The sequence below is a fragment of the Halichoeres trimaculatus genome, unplaced genomic scaffold (assembly GCF_033239565.1).
Source record: "Halichoeres trimaculatus isolate MK-OKI-2021-1 unplaced genomic scaffold, fHalTri1.1 fHalTri1_scaffold_22, whole genome shotgun sequence".
Lineage (NCBI taxonomy): Eukaryota > Metazoa > Chordata > Actinopteri > Labriformes > Labridae > Halichoeres > Halichoeres trimaculatus.
Genome location: NW_027437200.1, coordinates 8,074,418 through 8,096,132, shown reverse-complemented (window position 1 = coordinate 8,096,132; position 21,715 = coordinate 8,074,418). Strand labels below are relative to the sequence as shown.

Here is a 21,715-nt window from a genome sequence, read left to right as displayed (position 1 = left end):
CGCTAAATAAGGCTCTTGTTCTCATTGTGTCGTAAAACGGCGCTACCTCCGCTGCAGAGCCACAGCTGGCTACGAGGCGCTCGCCGCTTAGTGTATCAGTCCGCGCACGCGGCGTGCCAGATATAAACAAATGCAGGTAGTCTGCCAGGACGAAGAGACATGATGAGAACTAGAGCCTCATTCAGTGATGTTTTTGTGTGAAAGTGACGCGCTGAAAATTCTCTAAATAAAGTGTGAATGCAGACCCATATCAGATTTTTTTGGTGGGAGTCCGTTTATTTGTGTTTTTGGTCAAGTAAAAATGGCCCCGTCTGAGTGCAGAGGAAACCGGCAGAGGAGCAGGGAGGGGGTGTTTGGTGCGAGCGCTCTGGGCTTCTGCTGCACAAAAACACTGCTGTAGGGGTAATTTCTGCCCTAAACCTTGTGATAGGACCCAACTTGTTCCATCCCAGAGAATCACTTTAAATGTGGTGAGTTGAGAGAGACAGTCACAATACATAAAAGACACAAAAAACTCTGAAGCTGAAACTGAAGCACTGTGGTTTATCTTTAAAATGTTCATTGTTGCTGGTTTAAGATGCTGCAGCTCTTTCATAATGAATTGTTTGAGTTATTTGTTCAGTAATAATTTGCAGCCTTGTAAATATAAGCTCCACTGAATGTACATATCCTGACTAGGGACATTAAAATTCTCAACCTAACTTTCCTGCCTCATCCATTGTAGTATACATTATATAGCCTTGTTTTGGGTGTCTGGGGTCGCCAGAAACTTGTGATGTAAAAATGGGGTCACGGCCCAAAAAAAAAGTTGGGAACCACTGATCTATATGCTTGCAAGTTGTATAGAAAAGATCATGTTTTATGTCAAGTTACTTCTCATTTGACTTTTGTAGGATTTCACACATTGAACTACCATAAGCTTTAGTAAACTCCCAGTTAGCCCATAGCTTATTAGCTATTATTAGCAGCTCACAGTCACATATCCTCCACACAAAACACCAAAAAACCCTCTGCATTTTAAATAAACTGTTGCTCATACATTGACAGTTCTGGTTGTTCTAAGTAGGGCTGGGGGATATATCGAAGATACTCGATGTATCGCAGGTTTTTGCACGTGAGATATATAAAATGACTATATCACAACCATCGAGTACAAACAGTAACCTAAATGTTTTCAGACGTCACAACGTAAATCTCTTTAGTGCTTCGCTCTTCAACAACTTCCAGTGTTTCTCAGGGTTGGTCTATGTTGGTGAAATAAATAAACTAAAGTGTGAACATTCTTTTCAAATAGACAGAAAAATCATTACGGGAGTGTTAGCAAAGCATAAAGTTAAGAGCTTTGTGACATGATCAACTTTCTTAGCTTGTAAGATAAAGTTACAATAATTGTTAAAGATGAGTCATCTAAAATATTTGCATTTAAAGGAAGAAGAGAGCAAGAATCTGGTGCAAATGAACTGACAAAAGCTGTTTTTTCTTGTGTATATTTAAGACTGGTTAAACTGATATCCTGGTTTAAATGTTTCACATGCTGTGTTCATGTTCAGTATAGAAATTCATCTGCTCTTCCACTCCCTCACAGTCACAAAGATGCTTTTAGGTACCTAAACATGGTAACTTTTGATTTTACCTGAATCGGTACCTGGTGCTTTTAACAGAATTTGGTTGGTATCTATAAAAGTACCTAATTAGGTATCCATTTCTACGGACAGCTGCTGCAACAAGCAACTTTTCTCTATTTGAAATAAGTCTTTAATTCAACATGTAGGTGGAGGAGGAAAAAAAAGTGCTTCAGAAATGAGCCGTAAAAATAAAGCTTGTAAAGCATCCCTGGCTAAACCTCACTCAGTTTTTGTTTTTGTGAATAAATATAATTTTTCTACTCCATGCCTTTCATTTCCATCCAAATATCACTAAATGTTTTATCATAGTGGTAAAAACTCAAGTTTGACATCAGACCTGAGGACAGATAACCTCATCTGTTGAGTTTTTTTTTTTTATCAACACTGAGCTGAAATGTGAGTTACCCACTGAAAAAGTGCCAAAGCAAAGCCTCAACACAAGCTTTTTTCTGTCGTTCCTGTACAGTTCGCTCACCAGCTGCAGCTTGTTTTGGTTTAAAATCAAAAACCTGGATGAACAGACAGATCCTGTCAGCAAGAGACGAGCTTCTTCCTCCTCAGAGAGGTTTTCTTTGAGGCTTGTGACAAATTTCAGCATCTTCAGGAAGCAGACAGGACACCCAGGGGATTTATTTCTTGTATTATTTATTGAAAACCCAGCAGTCGTCAGTAATACCTGTTGTGCCCGCTCAGCCAGGCAGGGGGAGCAGGAGATGTGGTAAACTAAACTAGCTGTCATTCTGTTGTCAAGAAAAATTAAAGGCAAAAAGACAAAAGACAAAAAAACAACACTCTGATATGCTACAGAATGACACCTCTGAACTGTTTCCTCTTTCCTGTTTTTAAAAATGTTACACAGATGCAGAGAAAGAAACCTGTGACAGCAGCTCAGAAGGAGATCAGAAAGAAAAATGATAGAGGTTTGGGTGTGTTTGTTTTCTCTGACAAAGTGTTGCTCGGACTTATTTTTGTGTAGTGAAAAGCCATCGATCGCTGAAAATCATCCCTTCTTCCGGTCTCTTCTTCACTCTGTTCGTCTTCATCGTTTCTTTGGAGTTTGGGCTGTGCGAGGCGGGGTGACAGGCCGCCCAGTGTTCATCCCTCCGTACTGATATTTTGCTTTCTTCTCAGACGGCTTCAGGATCTAAACACAAACACAGAAAAAATAATTGGCTTTTAAATTACTGACATTTACATTTTCTGATAACATCCTCCAACAGCCCTGCAGACTCTCAGGCTACATCAAATTTAGAGATTTTCAAACTGTGATCACTTCGCACCTGGAAGGAGCACATCAGGGTTTCATCCACGCTCATCATGCCTCCGGCGTTGTCGAACTCTCCACAGTAGTTTGGAGCTGAGAACAGAGTCACCAGCTGCCGCTTGGCGAAGAACTCATAGCCATCTTCTACCACCTGGGGGCGCCAGACACAAAGATAGAAACACATGGTACAGTGTCACTTTGTTAGGCTGGTTTTCTTTGATGGATGTCAGATTTTAGGAGCTCTTGAGTAAACAAAAACATGAGTTTGAGAATTCTACATCACGTTTCATTCAGAAAATGAGGCCTTCTTTATATCCAAGTTTGAGCAAGCACACTAGAACTCTCCCGGTAGTCAGAAAACTAATCAATAATAACGTAAGACCAACTAAAACATTTTTTCTCTGTTCAGGAGGAAAAGGGAAACAACTTTATTTAGTCAATCCCCCCAAAAAAATATAATAATACTAATGCGGTTTACTTTTTTCTGCTTTTCTGAAAAGTACAATACATTTGGGAATTCATGGATAACAAAAAAATATATTTTAGTAATAAAGATATCATTTTGATTGAAGAGTTTGCATGTTTTGATGACTGAACCATCACAGAAACATTAAAAATATATTTTTGAGTAATCAGAGATTTACTGTAAATTTAGGGACACTGGCAAACACGTTACACTGGGTGGTGGTCTAATGAATATGTTGGAGGCTGTATGTATGTATATCAACATTGGTACAAAGACACAAAAGAGTAAAAACATATGTACAGACCTAACAGACATCAATGTTTACATGTAATCAAAATAAATTAAACACAGGAACAAAACTCTTTCTACCAGAGGAGTTTTTTGAGCTTCCATCTTTTTCACAAAATTCAATTAAGAACGAAAGTGACAACAATTTTAAACTTTGAATGTTATTTTTCAGCTTTCCTAAAATCTTTCTCTTGTAAATAATAAAACTTAAGCATTAGAATAGAGCTGTATTTTGAAAATTGTTAAACCTGTGCATTGTGTTATCATTCTGTTTTTTGCCCTTAAAGATTGACTATCAAACCACAGGCTAACCAGGAGGTCGACTTTTTACCTCCAGGAAAACACACCCATCTGACCATCACTGTCCTCCTGAATTTTTAAAACTATGCCAAACACAAACTCAGACCAGATGAGTTTTAAAACAGTTCACCCCCGGAGGAGCGTTAGCACAAATTAGCAAGGCACGAAGACCAGAGGTGTTCTCCAGTCCCCTGCTGTGAACAGGTTTATTTCTGCTGTCACGATGGATGTCTTTATACAGGTCTTTAACAGGATTCCTCGACCCATGACCTCAGCTTTTCTGAGTGTTTCGCACATCTGACTCTTCTCCACACAGGTGGTTTCCACTCACCTTTATTTTGTTGTAATGTGTGTTCTAATATGTGAGAGCTCAGAAAAATTAGAGCTGAAATGAGCAAAAGCTTTCAGGAAATCTGATCATGAAATAAAGTAAATTCTCTTTTTAAAAAAAAAAAAAAAAAAAAAAATCAGATTTAGAAGTTTTATTTGGTTTCTGAAAGAAATACTGAACACTTAAAGTGATTTAAGACGTCATTCACAAAATCAGCTCACCTTTTTTTTTTTTTTTTTTTTTAAGATGATAAGAGCTTATTTTTCAGACTATTATTTAATCATTGTTTTTGATCAGATCACCAGTTCGAGCATCACAGACGCCTTATTAAAGAGATGGACTTAATAATCAGATAATAAGCAGAGCAGCATCTTCTGTTTCCTGTGATTGAGAAGTCTGGTGGCTTTGAAGAGAGTGATGCAACATCTGTTTCTGTTTTTGGAAAAAGGATCTTATCTACGAGAATGAGTTTACGTGTGTGTGTGTGTGTGTGTGTGTGTGTGTGTGTGTGTGTGTGTGTGTGTGTGTGTGTGTGTGTGTGTGTGTGTGTGTGTGTGTGTGTGTGTGTGTGTGTGTGTGTGTGTGTGGGGAGGGGGTTGAATCCTTTTTGTTTGGTTGACAAACTACATGAAACAAGACTTCAGGGCAGGGTACGGTTTTGGTTTCTCTGTTTTCAGCATTTACACTTTCACACTTCCACTTTTCCTTAGAGTTTGTCAGAACCTGTTTCTGTGAATCCCTTTAACTGCTTGTGAAGTGAAGAAGGTTTGTGCGATTGTTTGGCTTACCTGGTGGGCCCTGCAGATCAAGTCCAGGTCGTGGCGGTTCAGGAACTTGCTGACCACATCGGCCCCGAATGTAAAGGACACGCCACGGTCGTTTTCCCCCCATCCCTGCACGTCTTTGTCCGGGTCTGACCACAGCAGATCACACAGGAGGCCTGGAGGGAGAAACACACACGTTACAACACAGATTTTCCCCACTTCATGCTGTCTGTAGAGAAAATCAAGACATGGTTCATCTCCAGGTTTGACCCACATCTGCAATTCAGTTTTCTGCTTTAAGTTGGTGTATAACTCATTTACATAACGTCATGCTTTAAAATACACACCAGCTCGTGGTTACACACACACACATTCCTCACATCCACACACAGAGTCTCCATGAAAGACCATAAGAGGATCTGAGAGACAGCTGCTGCCAGTGTCTGACCGCTGGCTGCCTTATAAGGACACGAACAGCTGGGACCAGAGAAGAGGGTAAAAACTCCCACATCCACACACCAGCTAAACATGTCGTACAGAGACGCAGCAGTTCACCTTTTTATGTGGTGACTGCATTTAACAACCTCACTGTCCTATAAACACATCTGTCCTCCCTCAGAGTCTCTGCTGGAATAGAGGAGCAGGAGAGGTTTAGGCCAGCGCTGGAGGAGCTGGAGGAGGATTCTAAGTTTGGAAACTTAAGTTTACTTCAGCGGCTAAAAGTAGAAGCAAACCTGCGTCACTCTGGGAACTTAAGGACTGTTACAGTCAATTTCCTGCCCTGAGATGTTTGGTAAATACAGGCCTGGGTTTGTTTTGTGTGACCTGACAGGACACTGTTTATCAGTCAGGACGGGAGTGGGTGTAACCTGCATTAAACAGGGATGTCAGAGTTGTTTTTTTTTCTTGGATTACTGTCACAATAAATAACTCAAAACTTAATCTACAGAATGTGAAAAACTGTGGGAAAATCATGGCTTAGAATAAGAAATTAATCACTTGTTCTTATAACAGTGGCAGATTTTTCTTACCCTTTACAAATAACTCAGGCGTCATTTTTGTCTTTTAAACTTTAAATCAGACCTATTTCAGATTTGTCGGGTGACTGTGGCTCATATCAACTCTAAAGTAAGAAATACTCTTCTCCCTTTAAAGGTATTTGAGCAGCGTTCATGAAGAACTCAGTGGCAGTGTGGGTCATTTCAGCAGGTCTAGACTTCTCCTCAGCTGACGCATGAACAAAGTGCCTAAGTTCAGCTCGACTTTCTCAGCTCTGCAGCTTTACTTTTTTTTTTTTTTTCCCAGGTCTTCCTGCTGAGGCACAGTGACTCACGCCATCACAGCTTAGACTGGCACTCCTGTCATCTGCTGTTAGTCAGTGATCCAGAGGTCAGTGAGGATGTGATGTTACTGAATGAAGGTGAGGAAGATGATTGTTGATGGCAGACATGAACTGAGGCTGTGGTCACTGGTTTGACGCCTCCTCCACTGTCTGTCTCTTTCTAACTTTCCTTTCTAATAAAAGATAAAATACCTTCAATAAAATGCTGTCGGTGGACATAGACCCTTGTTTTTTCTGTCTTTTTCTGTTTTTGTTGTTTTTGGCACTGGCAGCGCCCACAGCTTTAATTTCAGAATGTCCTCACTGGCACTAACTGTTGCCTGGCAGCACTTCCATTTCTCAATCTGTGACCATTAAGTCTGTTTTTAATGCTCTGTATGTTCCACACTTACTTTCAACCTCTGAAAACAATTATAACATGACGCGGCATTACCAGCAGCTCCTGACCTGAATAAAATCCTCAGAAAACCTAAGTGAGGTTGATTTCTCTCCTGTAAAATCTTTTAGAAGAACCTGGAAGGCTTCTGTAGGTAAAGATAGCTATATCATATAATTGTTTCCTAAATAAACTTGAATTCTTTTTTAAAATATAAGAAGCATTTCAAGTTTTGGCAAGTTGGCACAGAGCTAATTTTAAGTGTTTCTCAAACCGTGGCAGTACAATGTGCCACATTTTAAGGGTCGCTTTTATTTTTTAGGTAAAATCTTAATTAAAACGTTACTTTTTAGCTTTATGGAGTAGAATTAAAAAGTGATTTAAGAGTAAGTTCTTCTTTCCGTTCCTCTTCAATCTGTGCACGGCACAGCCTCTTACAATGTAAAGTTGTGCACAAAGTTCATTAAACAAATTTAAACCTTTCTCAGATCTACCCCAATGTAACTGATTCTTGTAACAGGTGTAAACAATCCCCAGATAATCATTCCCAAATGTTCTGCTTCTGTTCCAGACTTGCTACATTCTGGTCCATAATCTTTTTAACTCTTAGTACAACTATCATTCTGAATTCCCTCTTAGCCCTGTTTCTCCCTTACAGCCTATTTCCTCTACAGTCATGCAATCTGTTGCCTTCACCACCCTCTTGACCAGAAGAATCATTCTCCTTACCTGGAAACACCCTACACCTCCGACTCATAACAGGTGGTTGAAGGAGCTACTTCTATCCTTTAAACTTAAAAAGCTTAGATTCTCACTCAATGGCTCCTTATACTCATTTGAGAGGACTTGGAGACCTCTGCTAAGACAAATACAATCTTTGTTCTCTTTATCTGAGTGTGACGAATGAGTTCTCCCTTTTTTGTCTTTAAATATGAATGTCTGTATATGTTTATGTATATTTATGATTTTTTTGAGGTTGCTTAGTTTTTGCACATATGTATTTCAGTCAGGACCACTTTGTTAAAATAATCTTTATTAACTTGCACAATTTTATTTGGGGGTATGGTTCCGTTCTAGGACTCCCTGCTCTTCAATGCACTTGCGCCAAAAGCCTGAGGCGGGCAGAGCACACCTTCCTGCCCATCACAAGCTATCGTGAACGGCGTACGCAGGGAGAGCAGCAGCAAAATAAAAACCCAGACAGAGCAGAGCAATCGACATGAATACATTGATAGGAGGAGGTGGGGTGGAGTTGGGTTTTAAAATGCCATCGGAGGTAGCAGGACGAAGGCTGGGCTAGAGCTGTTTAAATAGACCGCTCTGGATGCAATTTTCCAATAGGAAGCAAACACGGGAGTCAGCCGAGCAATCAGCTGATCTGCTCAGATGACGACAGCTAAGCTGTTAGAGCTTGACTTTGTGGCCTGCCTGAACTAACGCTACGCTTGATGTGTTTTGTTTTGTTTTGAATAGGAAGTTACAAGGAGAAGATTAAAATCAGGGAAAATATGTTAACTGGATGTTCTGTTATATTTCACTTTTGTACTGTCGCTGGTGAATACATGTCCAGTAAAGAAAGTTATTAAAAAAAAGAAGTATGTTTTTGTTAAAAATCAGGCTGAATCGGGCTGACAGTATGACCTAGCGTAGCCTCTTTCCAGGATGTCACTCGTGACTCTCTCCCTGTTTCCTGCTCTATCCACTGTCCTGTCGTCTCTTAATGAAGACACAAAATGCTCAAATCTCTGCAGACTACAGGATGTTTTTATGCTACAATAATAATACAAACCCTGACATCAATGAAACAACTACCACCTGGCCCGCCATGTTTGTGTGTGTGTTGTGTGTGTGTGTGTTGTGTGTGTGTGTGTGCTGACCTACCTGTGTCAGGCACGTCTGTGGGTCTCATGATGCGTCTGATCTGTTCCATAGACTGCAGGTCAGGAGAGAGACCTGCAGACGACACATCAGCTTATAAACCTCTGTAATAATCTCCATCCTCTGCGTCTGTGCAGGTATTAACCTGCATCCACACACACTCACTCTGACCCACTTTCCTTACAGCTGATTACTAAAGCCAAAAACATTGCAGGTCGATATGTAATCTTTGGAACTCAAATTCTGCATTTAAGTCTCCCAGATACAAATACCATCTAGAAACTTCATGATTAAGGGTTAGGAATATCAGGAATACCTCCATGACAGCAGAAAATCTTCTCGTCCACTATGGCAGCGATGGGCAGGCAGTTAAAGCAGTCAGTGAACGTTTTCCATAACTTGATGTTGAATCTGCGTTTACCTGCAGAATCAAAAATGAATAATGGTTTCACAAGAGAGCAGCCAGAAAATCCACATCTTCGCTCATTAATCCCATGAGCATTTATCACGCTGCTTCTTTACTCTAACCACAGTCCGTGTCATGTTTGTGTACTTAAAGGAACGAGCTCGACTGCAGCAGGAACTGAAAGCAGAACTTCCAGCTCTTAGCATCACACCATGAGAGCAGAGAGACTCACACTCGTCGTAGAAGCCGTAGATGCGGTTGATGGAGGCACACTCATGGTTGCCCCTGAGCAGGAAGAAGTTCTCGGGGTATTTGATCTTGTAGGCCAGCAGCAGACAGATGGTCTCCAGAGACTGCTTCCCTCTGTCCACGTAGTCGCCCAGGAACAGGTAGTTGGCCTCTGGAGGAAAGCCCCCGTATTCGAAGAGCCTCAGCAGGTCTGTGTACTGTCCGTGGATATCACCTGGGATGGACAGAGGAAGGAGGAGTTGTTTAGAGGAGCTGAGTGTTAGAAAGAGAATTCTGGATAGTGAGAACAGTTACAGGAGGTACTGACCGCAGATTTTGAGAGGAGCCTCCAGCTCCAGAAGGATGGGCTGACTGAGGAAGATCTCTCTGGACTTGATGCAGAGGCCGCGAACCTCGGCCTCCGTCATCTGGACGATCTTCCCTGGACGACATCCTCGCACTGGAGAAGAGAAAAGAGGATAGGAGGGGATATCATTGCATATGTGTTTAGACTTTCAGGCAGAAGCTGTAAGTGTGAGTGAAGTCTAACACTGTCCGCCCCTGAGAGAGGCAGATTTTTACACAACAGAGATTACAAGTATGCATGCATCTTTGTGTTTCACAAATCTATTTTTAACATCTGATAACTGCACACGATCTCAGCATACTGTGTCTTCTGCAAACTCAGCATCAATGCAAAATATCCAGACTTTTAGAAGCTTCTCCCATCAGTTTTCTTGACATTGTTTCTTCTCAGATATATTTCTCTTAAACGTCTCTTGAGCACATAACATCATTGCCGAAGAGGGGTCTGAATAGACTCCAGGTGTGATACAGAACGCAGGGTTTTATCACAAAGGAGGAACACAGAATTTAGGGAAAAAACCTCTAGGTTGGGTTATTCCTGAATGAATCCTCTTATTTTTCCCTCAACATGACTCTTTATTTAACCCTACACATAGGCCTGTCACAATAATCAATAAATCAATTAACCGAACAATAAATAAAAACGCTTGGTAAGTTTGCCAGCCTAGATAAACTGACACGTGCATGCATGTTTGTTTTCCTCCTCTCTTTCCACCAAAGAGGCTGAATGAGAAGATGGCTCACTACGTCTATCTTTCCTAACATCGGGGTGCATAGGTTCTATAGAGGATTGAGTGGATTTATAGCAGAGTGAGCATCTGTCAAAAATGTGATCTTTGGGGTGAAGATGGGGCTGCTAGTGAGTACACACGGAGAGAGCTGAAGCGAGCGTCCTGAGGGGTAAGGAGGAAACACACGCTAATACGAGTGATGGCACGAAAGATACGGTTCTTAAGCCGCCTGCCACAGTGGGAATATTTTGTTTTTTATCAGAATGAACAAAGTCTGAGCTCATGAACACCTACGAGCTGATATGTCGCATTTGTTTGAAAATAGTGGCGACGAAGAAGAAGAGGGAGGTGCAGCGGAGCCTTGTTTTTTGACAATCCGCTCTTACTGAGGTTTTTGGTCTGCAAAGTAAAGAGAAATAAAAGCTCCAAATGGTGGGCGCTCAAAGACAGCTACATTGCCAAAGAAATGCAGCCCTTCGATACGGTTGAAAGCCAGAAATGTTAAAAATGTTTGACAGACAGTACGGATTGACTGGGAAAAAGTACATGTTACAAACAATTCAGGAACTGTATAAACTCCCTTTTATTTATGCTATAGTTTTTATTGTTGTGTTTTTTTTGGAGTTTTGTTTTTTCTTTAGAGACAGGGTCTATGTTTTATTGTTTTTGATTAGTATTAATTATTTTATATTTTCATTGACATGTATTTTTTTAAAAGAGAGTCCATTTAATTTTCATTGTATTTTTTTCTCTTTCTTGTTTGTTTAAGTTTATTATATTTTTTGTTTAATTTATTTTATTTAAAAGATCCTGACCTTTTAATTACAGTTAAATACTCTTAAGAAATTAAAGTTTCTTGCTTTTGATATGGTGTACTCATTTTATTATCCCATTTATCATAATTACATCAATGAAAAAATGGGAAAAAAATCAAAATAATATTGACAATAATATTGTTTATCGGCAATAATATTTTGGAAAATTATCGTCAAGCAAAATTTGTTATCGTGACAGGCCTCCCTACATATGTTGTTATCATATCTTCAACATTTGAACTTTTTAAACTAACCCCATGAGTTTCATAGGTATTGTTTTTCCTTTTGTTCTGGTAGGGTCTATTTTTTAACACACTATAGTGCTCAAGAGTTAAAGGAGGTAACTTTGGGACACTAACATGCTTGTCCACACCACTCCTCCATCACCAACCAATCAGAATCTAAAAAAAAGTGGGAACTTCTGATAAATTCTGATAATTTTGTCATTTTGCTAAGCTAACAGATTGTCCTGTGTTTGATTGTCTGGGTGCAGTAAAGCAGGTGTTATTGCTGTAATATGTCTGTGCTTATGTGTTCTGTAATAAAGCTAAGTGTGGCTGCTGTTCCACATCGATCTACCATTCCTTATTCTATTATTTTAAACACTGATCCCCAGTCAATTAGAAAATCCCCAAGTTGGCCCCTCAGTGGGGGGCACAGTGGGTGATGGTGCTTATGGGAAATGTAGTCTTCATTTCAGGAAACACTGAAAAAGTTGTTAAAAAGTCAGGGACTTGCTGAAGATGAGTCGATTAAAAACATTATTTTCAAATTACTTTATTAAGGAAACAAAAACTAGCTGCCGCCCTCTATTCTTTGAAAGGAAACCAGAAAAAATCCCAGATTGACAGCCTCAAACACCTGATCATGAGACTCCTCTGTGAGCTCAGAAACAGAAAGTAAAAGTAGCTGAAGTGATAAAATTCACAAAACCTACTCTGAATGGTTTCCTTCAGGAAGCTTAAACATTTTGCAGAGTGGTCACATTCCAAAGTTAAAAACTTTGCAGCATTTATGAACCACGTTTGTGCTCGCCAAGCATTTCCAAACAGAGGCACAGAAACTGTCAGACCTCCAAACGCTGATTCATTAAAACCAGCAGTGACAACAACCTCAGAAGTCTGCTTCAGGGATTTGAGTTTTTAACTTTCCCTGCAGTGTTTCCATGTTCTGCTGCTGCCCTACATTCCCCCCCCCATGTGCTCACAGCGTCACAGACACCACGAAGAAGAAGTGGGCCAGCGCTGACTCAGACCGCTGCTGTCAGATGACACCACGCAGCAACATGATGGAAACCTGGACGGGGTCAAACGCCTCCGATCAAACAAGACGAGGGCGAGGAGCACTCGTTGTCTTTAAAAAGACAACAAGAGTGTGTGTGTGTGTGTGTGTGTGTGTGTGTGTGTGTGTGTGTGTGTGTGTGTGTGTGTGTGTGTGTGCGTGTGTGTGTGTGTGTGCAACTTGAGCCTGCTGATTCTACCCTGTGACCTCTGGCAATAAACTCCTGTCTTGTTCGTGCAGCCAAACACTCACCTGCTGCTATTTTTAGACTGTGCAGAGGTAAAGTGTCACAGGTTCAGATACGCCAGAATAAAACATGATCCAGAATCACACATGTGTGTTTACAGGTGTGGTTCAGACACATGAACACCTTGTACTGTCTTTCTTTAAAACTCAGAACACCAAGGAGTGTCCACAGATATGCGTGTATGTGTGTGTGTGTGTGTGTGTGTGTGTGCAAAGTGATTTCACACCCCTCCTTTCCTGGGCAGCGATGACGCGTTTGCAGGTCTGTGCTGGCTCAGCTGACAGGGAAGGAGTCCTGATATAGGACACACACACACACACACACACACACACACACACACACACACACACACACACACTCATACACTCACAGGGGAAAAAAGTGACCAGTAGCATCAGTCTCCCTTCAGAGGATCCCCTTTCGTCTGATGGGTAAGTTAAGGTAAACCTGAGAACACACACATACACCTGTTTACGTCCTCACACACACCCTGCGTGACCTTGACTTCAGATCGTACCACTAGGGGCTCACAGGGAGGTTTCCCAGCATCCTTTACTCAGTCACCACTGCACTGCAGCTTCCCCACCAGAGAGAGAGAAAGAGATACCAAGAGGTGGTACCCACATCCTGTCACCATGGTAACCCAGCAAGACCATTCTGGCGCCTGTGATCAGGGAGCTGATGGAGTACATGTAACCAGGGAAGAGTGATTTGCTGATAAAGTGGATTCTCCCACAGCCCACGGCCTGCATACTAACATGGAGGGAATGTGACCACAAACACACACACACACAGAATACTGAAAGTGCAGCAATAGTGGAAGAAAAAGTTCTAAATGTTCTCGTTAAACACAGCCACTGGCCTGATGTAAAAGTCAACATTTCCCAGATTACTGTGAGAAAAAAACTCTTAAGCGAGCGACCACACAGACCTGAGTTCAAACATGGATGAGAAGTAATGATGCTGGCTGTTCAGACTAAACATGCAGATTTTCAAACGTCTTCGTAGTCATATGCTTTAGAAATCCCTGAATCAGTCTGGAAGCTGTTCAAAACTGTCCATCATAAAAATCAGCACAAGATCTTCACTGGTCATGACATAAAGATCTCCTAAGATGACATGTTGAGGGGGCGGGCCTCAAACACCAAGTTGTGCAAATAGTACGGCCACTTACAGTCCTCCTGAGAGCTAGCCAATCATCGGGAAGGGGGTTTGTGGAGCAGAGAGCCTTAAAGAGACAGCAACTAAAATGAGGCATTTCATACAGAGGTGAAAAAAAGGGTTTCCTCGGGGTGCAGTCTAGAGCCCGACCGATTAATCGGGCAGATCGGATTATAGCCTGTCACCGATTAATCTACATCGGCCAAAATGTAGCCAATTATAAAAAAATTTGCTCTGCAGAGATTCTGTTGCTCCTGTTTCTGTGTGTTAATTAATAAAAGGCTACAACACAGCGGCTCACTTTATAATGCCATGCAGGATTAACCTGTGCTTATAAATTCACCAGTTATTGTTTTGGTTGAAATAATTTTTGAAAATGTTTCAATGTATTTTGTTGTAATTGTATTTATTGCATGATTTGAAAGCAGCGACATTGTTTCCTAAAATCTAGTTTAGTCCCATTCATTAAATGGAAGATGAAACTCTTCAATAGCTAGTCATAATTTGTGTTCATATACAGTGTTTATCCTGTGTATATCAATGAATATATTACATATATCAGCAAATATATCGGATATCAGTCGATATATCGGATATCGGCCGATATATCGGATATCGGCTTCTTTCGGCCCGAGTATCTGTATCGACATTGACCCAAAAATCCCATATCGGTCGGGCTCTAGTGCGGTCACACTGACCACTTGTACCATGCCCTGCTTTAACCCTATACTGGCTGGTGTGACTGTATGGTACTGTGGTACACTTCCTTGGCTTTGGTTCACAGCACGCATATGCAACGAGGACATGAGGTTTGATCATTGCAACTGCTTATGGTTGTCACTTACTACTTACTTTAAAACCGTGGCATTGCACATTTTATCAATTTGGTGGTGTTAGAGGACTGTGTCTGAGAAATGACATAACATAAGCCAACAAGTAACTGAAGTTGTAGACATGTTCTCTGTGTTTTCCACTGTGCTGACTCTGATGAGACCGCGCTTCTTGTACACAGACGCTTCATGATGACAAAGGCGGGCCATGCGTGTGTATTACAACGTAGTGGCATACAAAAGGCACTTGTACTTAAGTGTGGTTCATACTGGAGTAGTTCGAGCGCAGGCTGTACTGTCCAGGGAATTGCGTTAAAGGGCGCCATTCAAGTTGGGAATGGCAAGGTGTGGATGGCCAGTGTGACCACGCTCTAAGGGGGTGTATACACAACGACGGTTTTAGGCTGAATTGCAAAAGTTTTGTTGCGTTTCGGCCTTGCATTTACACAGAAACAGCGTTTTAGCCGACCGTAAGTGCAAACTTTAAAAACGGCCTCCAGAGTGGAATTTTTCTGAAATGGTGCCAACACCATTGCCGTGTAAACAATAAGCCAGCGTTGTCAGTGGAAACACTGACATCACACTCCACTTCGCCAGGCACATACAACAGGGTAACAGTACCGTTGTAATGATCGTGGACTACCATGCTGACTGTCTTTATACAAAATGAGTATCTGTTGCTCCACTTCTGCTCTTGGCATTCACCAATACACCAGATGACCGGCTCAACTCTACCTCGATGGAGATCTCCCAAAAGCGGCTTCTGAACAAGACAGTTAAAGCGCCAACTACAGGCATGGCATGCTTACTACAGCGTTTTCAGTCCGTCTGCATTTCTGTGTAAACACAGATTTTTTTCACTGCGTTTTAGCAGATGAAATGTTGTCCTGTAAACAGGGCCTTAAACAACAGTAAAAGAAAAATCATCTAAAGCTACAACAGGGGGAACCAGAGGTAAAACTGCAGACCAGAAATAGAAAAACACTCCCTCTTTAAGTAAGTAAGACTATCTGCTGTTGTTGGTGAGAACCAAGTGAGAGAAAACAGGCCAAGGCAAAATTATTTTTCCTTTTTATCCACTCATTTTGGCAGTGATTAAAATAAAGTGCCGCTGTAAATCAAGTGATGACATTTATAAGGCTTTGGGGGTTCATTTTGATAAGGAAGGACAGCTGTGAAAATTGGACAGCTGACAGAATAAGTGAAAATACGCTAGTTACATTCAGTCCCGAAGTTGTTTTGACACCATTCAACGCTTTAAGTCGCACACTGCAATCGTCCTTGGATTCAGATCAGTTTTCCTGCTCTGTTAGACACAGTCAATAGTAAAATCACTGAACAGTTGGAGCCTATTTTCCCAGCCTTCTCTGTATCCCTGACATGCATGGAAAGCAGGTGCAGTGCGAGTTTTCTGAGAAGCACCTCGCTCTGTTAAAGCACTGTGGTTCTGTGGTTCTGTCTGCGTGTTTTCCTGCTGAGCTCCATGTTAGTCAGAGTTTCACAGACACTGCTTCATCCATGACCCTGGTTTTCAGACACTTTGGGGAGGTTTGCTCTCTCAGAAGTAAATCTGGAGTTTGGATGTATTTTGCAGACACACAGACACACTTCATGCAGTCTGAGCTGTTTGGGTCTGAAAGGTCTGAGAGCTGTCTGGAATGTAAACCCGCTCTGGGAGGAGAACTGGACAGATCTGCCCTCTGACGTCAGCACAGTTCACTGACGAGGCGGAGGAGGGCGATGACCCCCGGGGGTTCAGGCTCAGCTAAGAATGCAACTAAAGGATAAAAAGATAAAGAAGAGAGGAAGAGGAAGGAGGAGGGAGAGGAGGTCTGGGAAAGAGCGAGGTTCAGATAGAGACAGCAGCTGCCTTCAGCGCAGGAGAAAATCCTCAGGAGAGATCAGACTGTGACCAAACCCAAACTTAAAGGATTAGACGGACAAAAACCTGACCAAATTAGGTGAAGATCTTTCTGAAGAGTGAGATTTTCACTAATCTTGTGTAAAAACATCATTTTTCTCCAGTTGAGACCAGACTGATGTGAAACCAGACACTGCCCTCTTCTCACCTCTGCAGCCAAAACAATAAACCTGCTTATCATGCAGAAAACATACCCGTGCTTTTATTTTCAGGAAAACAGGATGTTTGAAGTTAAGAAAGTTTGAATTATGACTGACAGAAACAGATTTCTAAAACTACAGTACATTACAGAGCTATCAACTATTCTGGGCAGCATGGCGGCACACTAGTTGCGTCCCAAATCACGTACTTCTGCACTTACACTCACTATTTTGTAGGAGTGGGAGAAAAAATAAAAAAATTACATATCAGGATTTCATGTTTGACAACATCAAAATCAGGATTCTTTGTCAAAAAATATTTTTGTTTCTTATTCAAATTCTTCATTTCAGTCTCTGCTTATAAACTGGATTGGAAAAAAGTTACCGCTTTTCTCCAGCAGAGGGTGAAATGTTTCTCTCTGACTCATGTCATGTGTATTTTAAAGGAAAATATGGCTCCCGATAAAGTCTGAAGACATTATCATCATCATTTAACTTTTTCACATGGCGTGGTGTTAAAAATGCAAACTTAAAATTGCAAAAATCGTTAATATCAAAGACTTACAATTTGAAGTGATCCGGCACCCCAAAAATCGTAATAGAATCAAATCACGAGAATAGCACATCATCCCAGCCCTACTGTTTTAAATGACTAATTGCGTTCATACTGACAGTAAGAGAAAACACAGTTTTATTTCTCAGCTGGCGCACTCAAACCGGTCAAAAGTCGAGCGTGGAAGTGGCCATATTGGCTACGTAAAAGAAGGGGCAGGAGTGGATCAAACAATGGTTGATGAATGCAATCAAGTAAAAGCAGAAGAGCAGCTGTGAATGGTTGTGAAATGCGATCGTAGTTTCCAGTAAGCGTGAAGCCACAGTGACTGATTTGGGACAACACTAACCTGTAAGACTCAGTACCAAGGCTGTAATAGACGAAACTAAAAACGAACACTAAAGTTTAAAATACATTGCGGTTAACCCAAACTAATAAAAACTAGAAAAGAAAACAAAAAGGATAAGTAAACTAAAACAGTATCTTGTGTTCACAAAACTGAAACTAACCAAAATTATAGAAAAAATGTCCTTAGTTATAGTTTTTGACAATATTAATAGCCTTTAGGATTTAACTTAATCCGACACATTTTCCCAACCAATTTTACGACAGTTTTTGGCAGTTGTGAGCGCCGTACGGCACCATCACAGTGACGCACTGGGACATGCTTGTTACTGCACTGACTGGCTGTGCGCTGTGCTGCGACAAAACGTAGAGGAGCAATGAATCGAGCATCTGTAATAGTTTCATTGCATGTGAGTCTGACTTTATTGTTACAAGTCCAAGTTTCTAATTATTAAAGCTCATATAACAATGTTTCATATAATATATGTTTATATTATTTTTATATAATTTATGTTTATATTTTTTTATATTAAGTTTATATTATTTTCCTGTGTTTAAGGCAGCAGCCAACAGTTCAGTATCAGCATTGACTGAGCAGTGAGCACTATGTTGGACTTAAAAGTAAACAGTATTACAAAATATTTACTCTGACCCATTTGAATCCTGCACCTGGTTAATAAGGTATGAAAAAACTAAAACTTAACTGAAACTAAACTAAAACTAAACTAAAACTAAGCCTTGTTGCAAAAATAAAAACTAGAATACCTGCTCTAAAACTGATTAAAAGTAAACTGTGATGGAAAAAAAAGTGTCGAAACTAACTAATACTAAACTATAATGAGAAATCCAAAACTATTATAAGCTTGGTCTGTACACTGTTCTAGTTAGTGCAGAGTGTATGCAGTGCACTTCATGTCAGTGTACTGACGAAAGTAAAGGATTTGGGACACAGCGCAGCACTGTTTTGGACAAGGTGGGACTTTCTGTGTGGAGTACTACAGGTACTCCGGCTTCCTCCCACAGTCCAAAAACATGCTCATCAGGTTAACTGGTGACTCAAAAATGCCTGTAGGTGAGTGTGTGCGTGAAAAGTTGACTGCTTCTATGTGTCAGGCCTGTGTTTGACTGGTTTATGTCCCAACATTTCAGTCTGTAACCATCCATGGATGAAGTCATCGAGTGACTTGTGTTTTCAAACCTCTCTCTGGTGTATATGCTGGGTGTCAACACTTGCTGATGTCTTTCACATGAAACTGAAGGTGGTTCATGTTCTTCAAAGTGAGGGCTTTTTGTAAAAAATGCAGTTTTAGCCACTTCCTTCTGCCAAAATGCACACACAACCATAACTGCTTACAAGCAGGCCAAGAGAGCTAGTGTTTTTGATATGAAACTGACGCTTTCAGACTTATTTTTTACATAAAGTATACAATAAAACCCTTGGGCGTAGACAGCTGTTGGCTCATTGGGCTGTACAATAACAAAGAGTCAGTTTATGTAACATCTTTAACCCGAGGACAGGTAAACGGTGTTTGATTCCAGCTTTAAAGCTCTTCACTCCTCACTGACCTTTTGTTACGACGCTTTAACTTTGTTATTATTAATAAGCCTGTGATGGCATGAATTAAACTGCAGCTGCTTGACAACTGGCAAACTAACACACCAAATATTTGGGAGGATCTCGGGTAGTGCCCAACCCATTAATGTCCTGAACCACACCAGAGATGTTGTAACAGTTGAGCAAACACACAAAGTGGTTTTTAAAGTCACTTTACAGGCTATAACCAAGAGAAGGAACAGCTTAATGAGCACCTGAAAAAGTTTGGAAGAAACTTTTTTTTAAGTTTATTTTTTCAATCATTTCAGAACCCATGAAAGGAAGTTGAAGAAGTGTTTGACCTTTGAGCTTTGAAGAGAGGTCTGAAAACAAAGTTATCTAAAAGAAGCCTTTTCGTCATCTTTTCTGCTTCACTGGCTGAAAACTCCTGAGGGTCAAGCAGGTCAGCTGTTTTTCCATGTTTTTAAAAGGAGCAGAGTTCATTGAGCAGAGAGCGGCTGAAGCCAGAGATAAGTGAAGTACACACTCTGAGTCTTGAAGGCATCACCATATATGGGCGTTACTGTACAGAGGAAGGAGGAAGTAGCGCTTGACAGCCGGGACAAAGAGGGAGAGAGTCAGAGGCTGGAGCTCCGTCAGCGAGTGGAGGACCACGACAAAGACGAGTCTGTGAGCTGAAGAGGCAGAGAGCTGAGTAAGACCATTCATTCGGACAAGAAGACACACGCTGATGTCACAGAAACACCACTGACCCACATTCACTCGTTTGTTTTTGACTTTGGTTCAACACAAAAGCTCGACAATGCAAACTGTTTTTCTGCAGAGATTGACAACAGGCCAGTCCTTCGACTTTACAGTGAAGGCAAACAAAACCTCTCACTCTCTCACTGCAGGAGCTCAGGATGAAACTGCTTCATTTTAGAAATCCTGGAAGAGTTTCCTGACCAAAGTTTTACAGGAAGATGAATCTAACATGGTCGAATTATTTCTGCGCAGTGCTGTAACAGAAAATGTAAACACTTTAAAAAACAGACATTTATCAGCTAAATCAAGTGTCTTGGACCTTTTTCTGTGTGTTTTTGGATTGGTCTATTAGTGCTTTCACACAGCAGGAGGTCAACAGTCTCTGGCTCAGTCAGCTTGCTTTCCAATTGGTTATCATTTTGCACAACATGGCACTCCAAAGAGAGTATGCTCACTTATCCTCTGTCCAAACAACATATCTGACTTTAAAAATTGAACTTTTAATGTTTAGGATTTCACACACTCTTTTTCTGAGTGGATCCAGGTAAGTCAAATCACTTTTCACTAGGGCTGTGACTTTAACGCGTTAATTAGATTAATTAACTACACCGAACATTAACGTGTTATAAAAATCAACGCAAGGTTAACTCATTAGCTACTGGCCATTTTCAGAGCATCTTGAATGATCTTTTAAGACCCAAATAATCTTGTTTTCTATGACTATGTAAACACCAAAGTTACTTAAGAAGAGTGGACTCTCTTCTCTTATGTCTCTCTTCCTGATTTTGGTCCAAAAATCAGACAAATCAAACTTTTTTCATCGCGTTCATCTCGGGCGCTCCATCTTTTGCTCCTCTCCATGATCTCTGTTGTCTTTTCTCACGATGGAGCCGCTCTTTCTCTCCGAGCTACAGCAACACATCCTCAGGTGGAGTGTGAGCTGACTGAACTTTTCTGACTTGCAGCGTCTCTCTGTGTCTCTGTCATCTAACATTTCTCCTCATATCCATGCTGAGCTCTCGTCTAAAGAGCGCACCACTCTCACCCACAGTAGTTTACGAGCAGGATTTTGATTGACAAGCTCCACCAGACCCCGCCTCTCTCTGCTGAAAAATATAATTTACTTCTATAGACGCAGTAAACAGTAATCGAATGTCAATGGCAGGGAACACGGACATTTTAATTAATATTGTCCAGTAAAAAAAAAAAGGATTTACAAATCTTCTCTTTTTCGTGTATTCATTCGAATACATTCATTCACTCATTAGTCATGCACTATGATTTTGTAATGCCTTAGAATTCAAATTCTTTATGTGGGGGACCTTAAGCAGATATATGATTAAAATGTGATTAATTAGATCAATTAATTACAAATCCTGTAATTAATAACAACATTTTTTTTAATAACCTGACAGCACCATTTACCACATAATGGCTGATGAATGTACTTGAAAGTAGTGTCCTCAAAAAAACATCTTCTGAACAAAATAAACAGGATTTTGTTGTTTAAACTTGCGTATGAGAATATTCAATGATTTAGTCTTCTACCAAAATCTGTTTGATTGAAAAGTGTTGCTTCTGATGTTGAATATTGATGTGATTAAAATGTGATTAATTACGATTAATTAATTACAAATGGCATAATTAATTCGATTATTTTTTTTAATCAAGTCCCACCACTACTGTTCACATATTACCCTCAGAATGGTCTGAAATTAGGACTTTGCTTCGGCCCAAGATCAGCTCAGTAATCTATAG

At 40.7% G+C, this 21,715-nt stretch overlaps 1 protein-coding gene across 1 annotated transcript in view; it reads right to left on the bottom strand.

Annotated features, from left to right (window-relative positions):
- Nucleotides 1–2,253: 2,253 nt before the first annotated feature.
- LOC141811148 (serine/threonine-protein phosphatase PP1-beta catalytic subunit-like) overlaps nt 2,254–21,715 on the bottom strand; it is a 33,383-nt gene continuing 13,921 nt past the window's right edge. The window contains exons 2-8 of the mRNA XM_074699088.1: nt 9,597–9,728; nt 9,273–9,503; nt 8,951–9,055; nt 8,638–8,709; nt 5,063–5,214; nt 2,906–3,040; nt 2,254–2,769 (exon numbers count right to left, since the gene is read on the bottom strand). Coding sequence (XP_074555189.1) covers nt 2,665–2,769; nt 2,906–3,040; nt 5,063–5,214; nt 8,638–8,709; nt 8,951–9,055; nt 9,273–9,503; nt 9,597–9,728 — 932 coding nt within the window. The 3' untranslated portion in view covers nt 2,254–2,664. The remainder of the gene's footprint in view (nt 2,770–2,905; nt 3,041–5,062; nt 5,215–8,637; nt 8,710–8,950; nt 9,056–9,272; nt 9,504–9,596; nt 9,729–21,715) is intronic.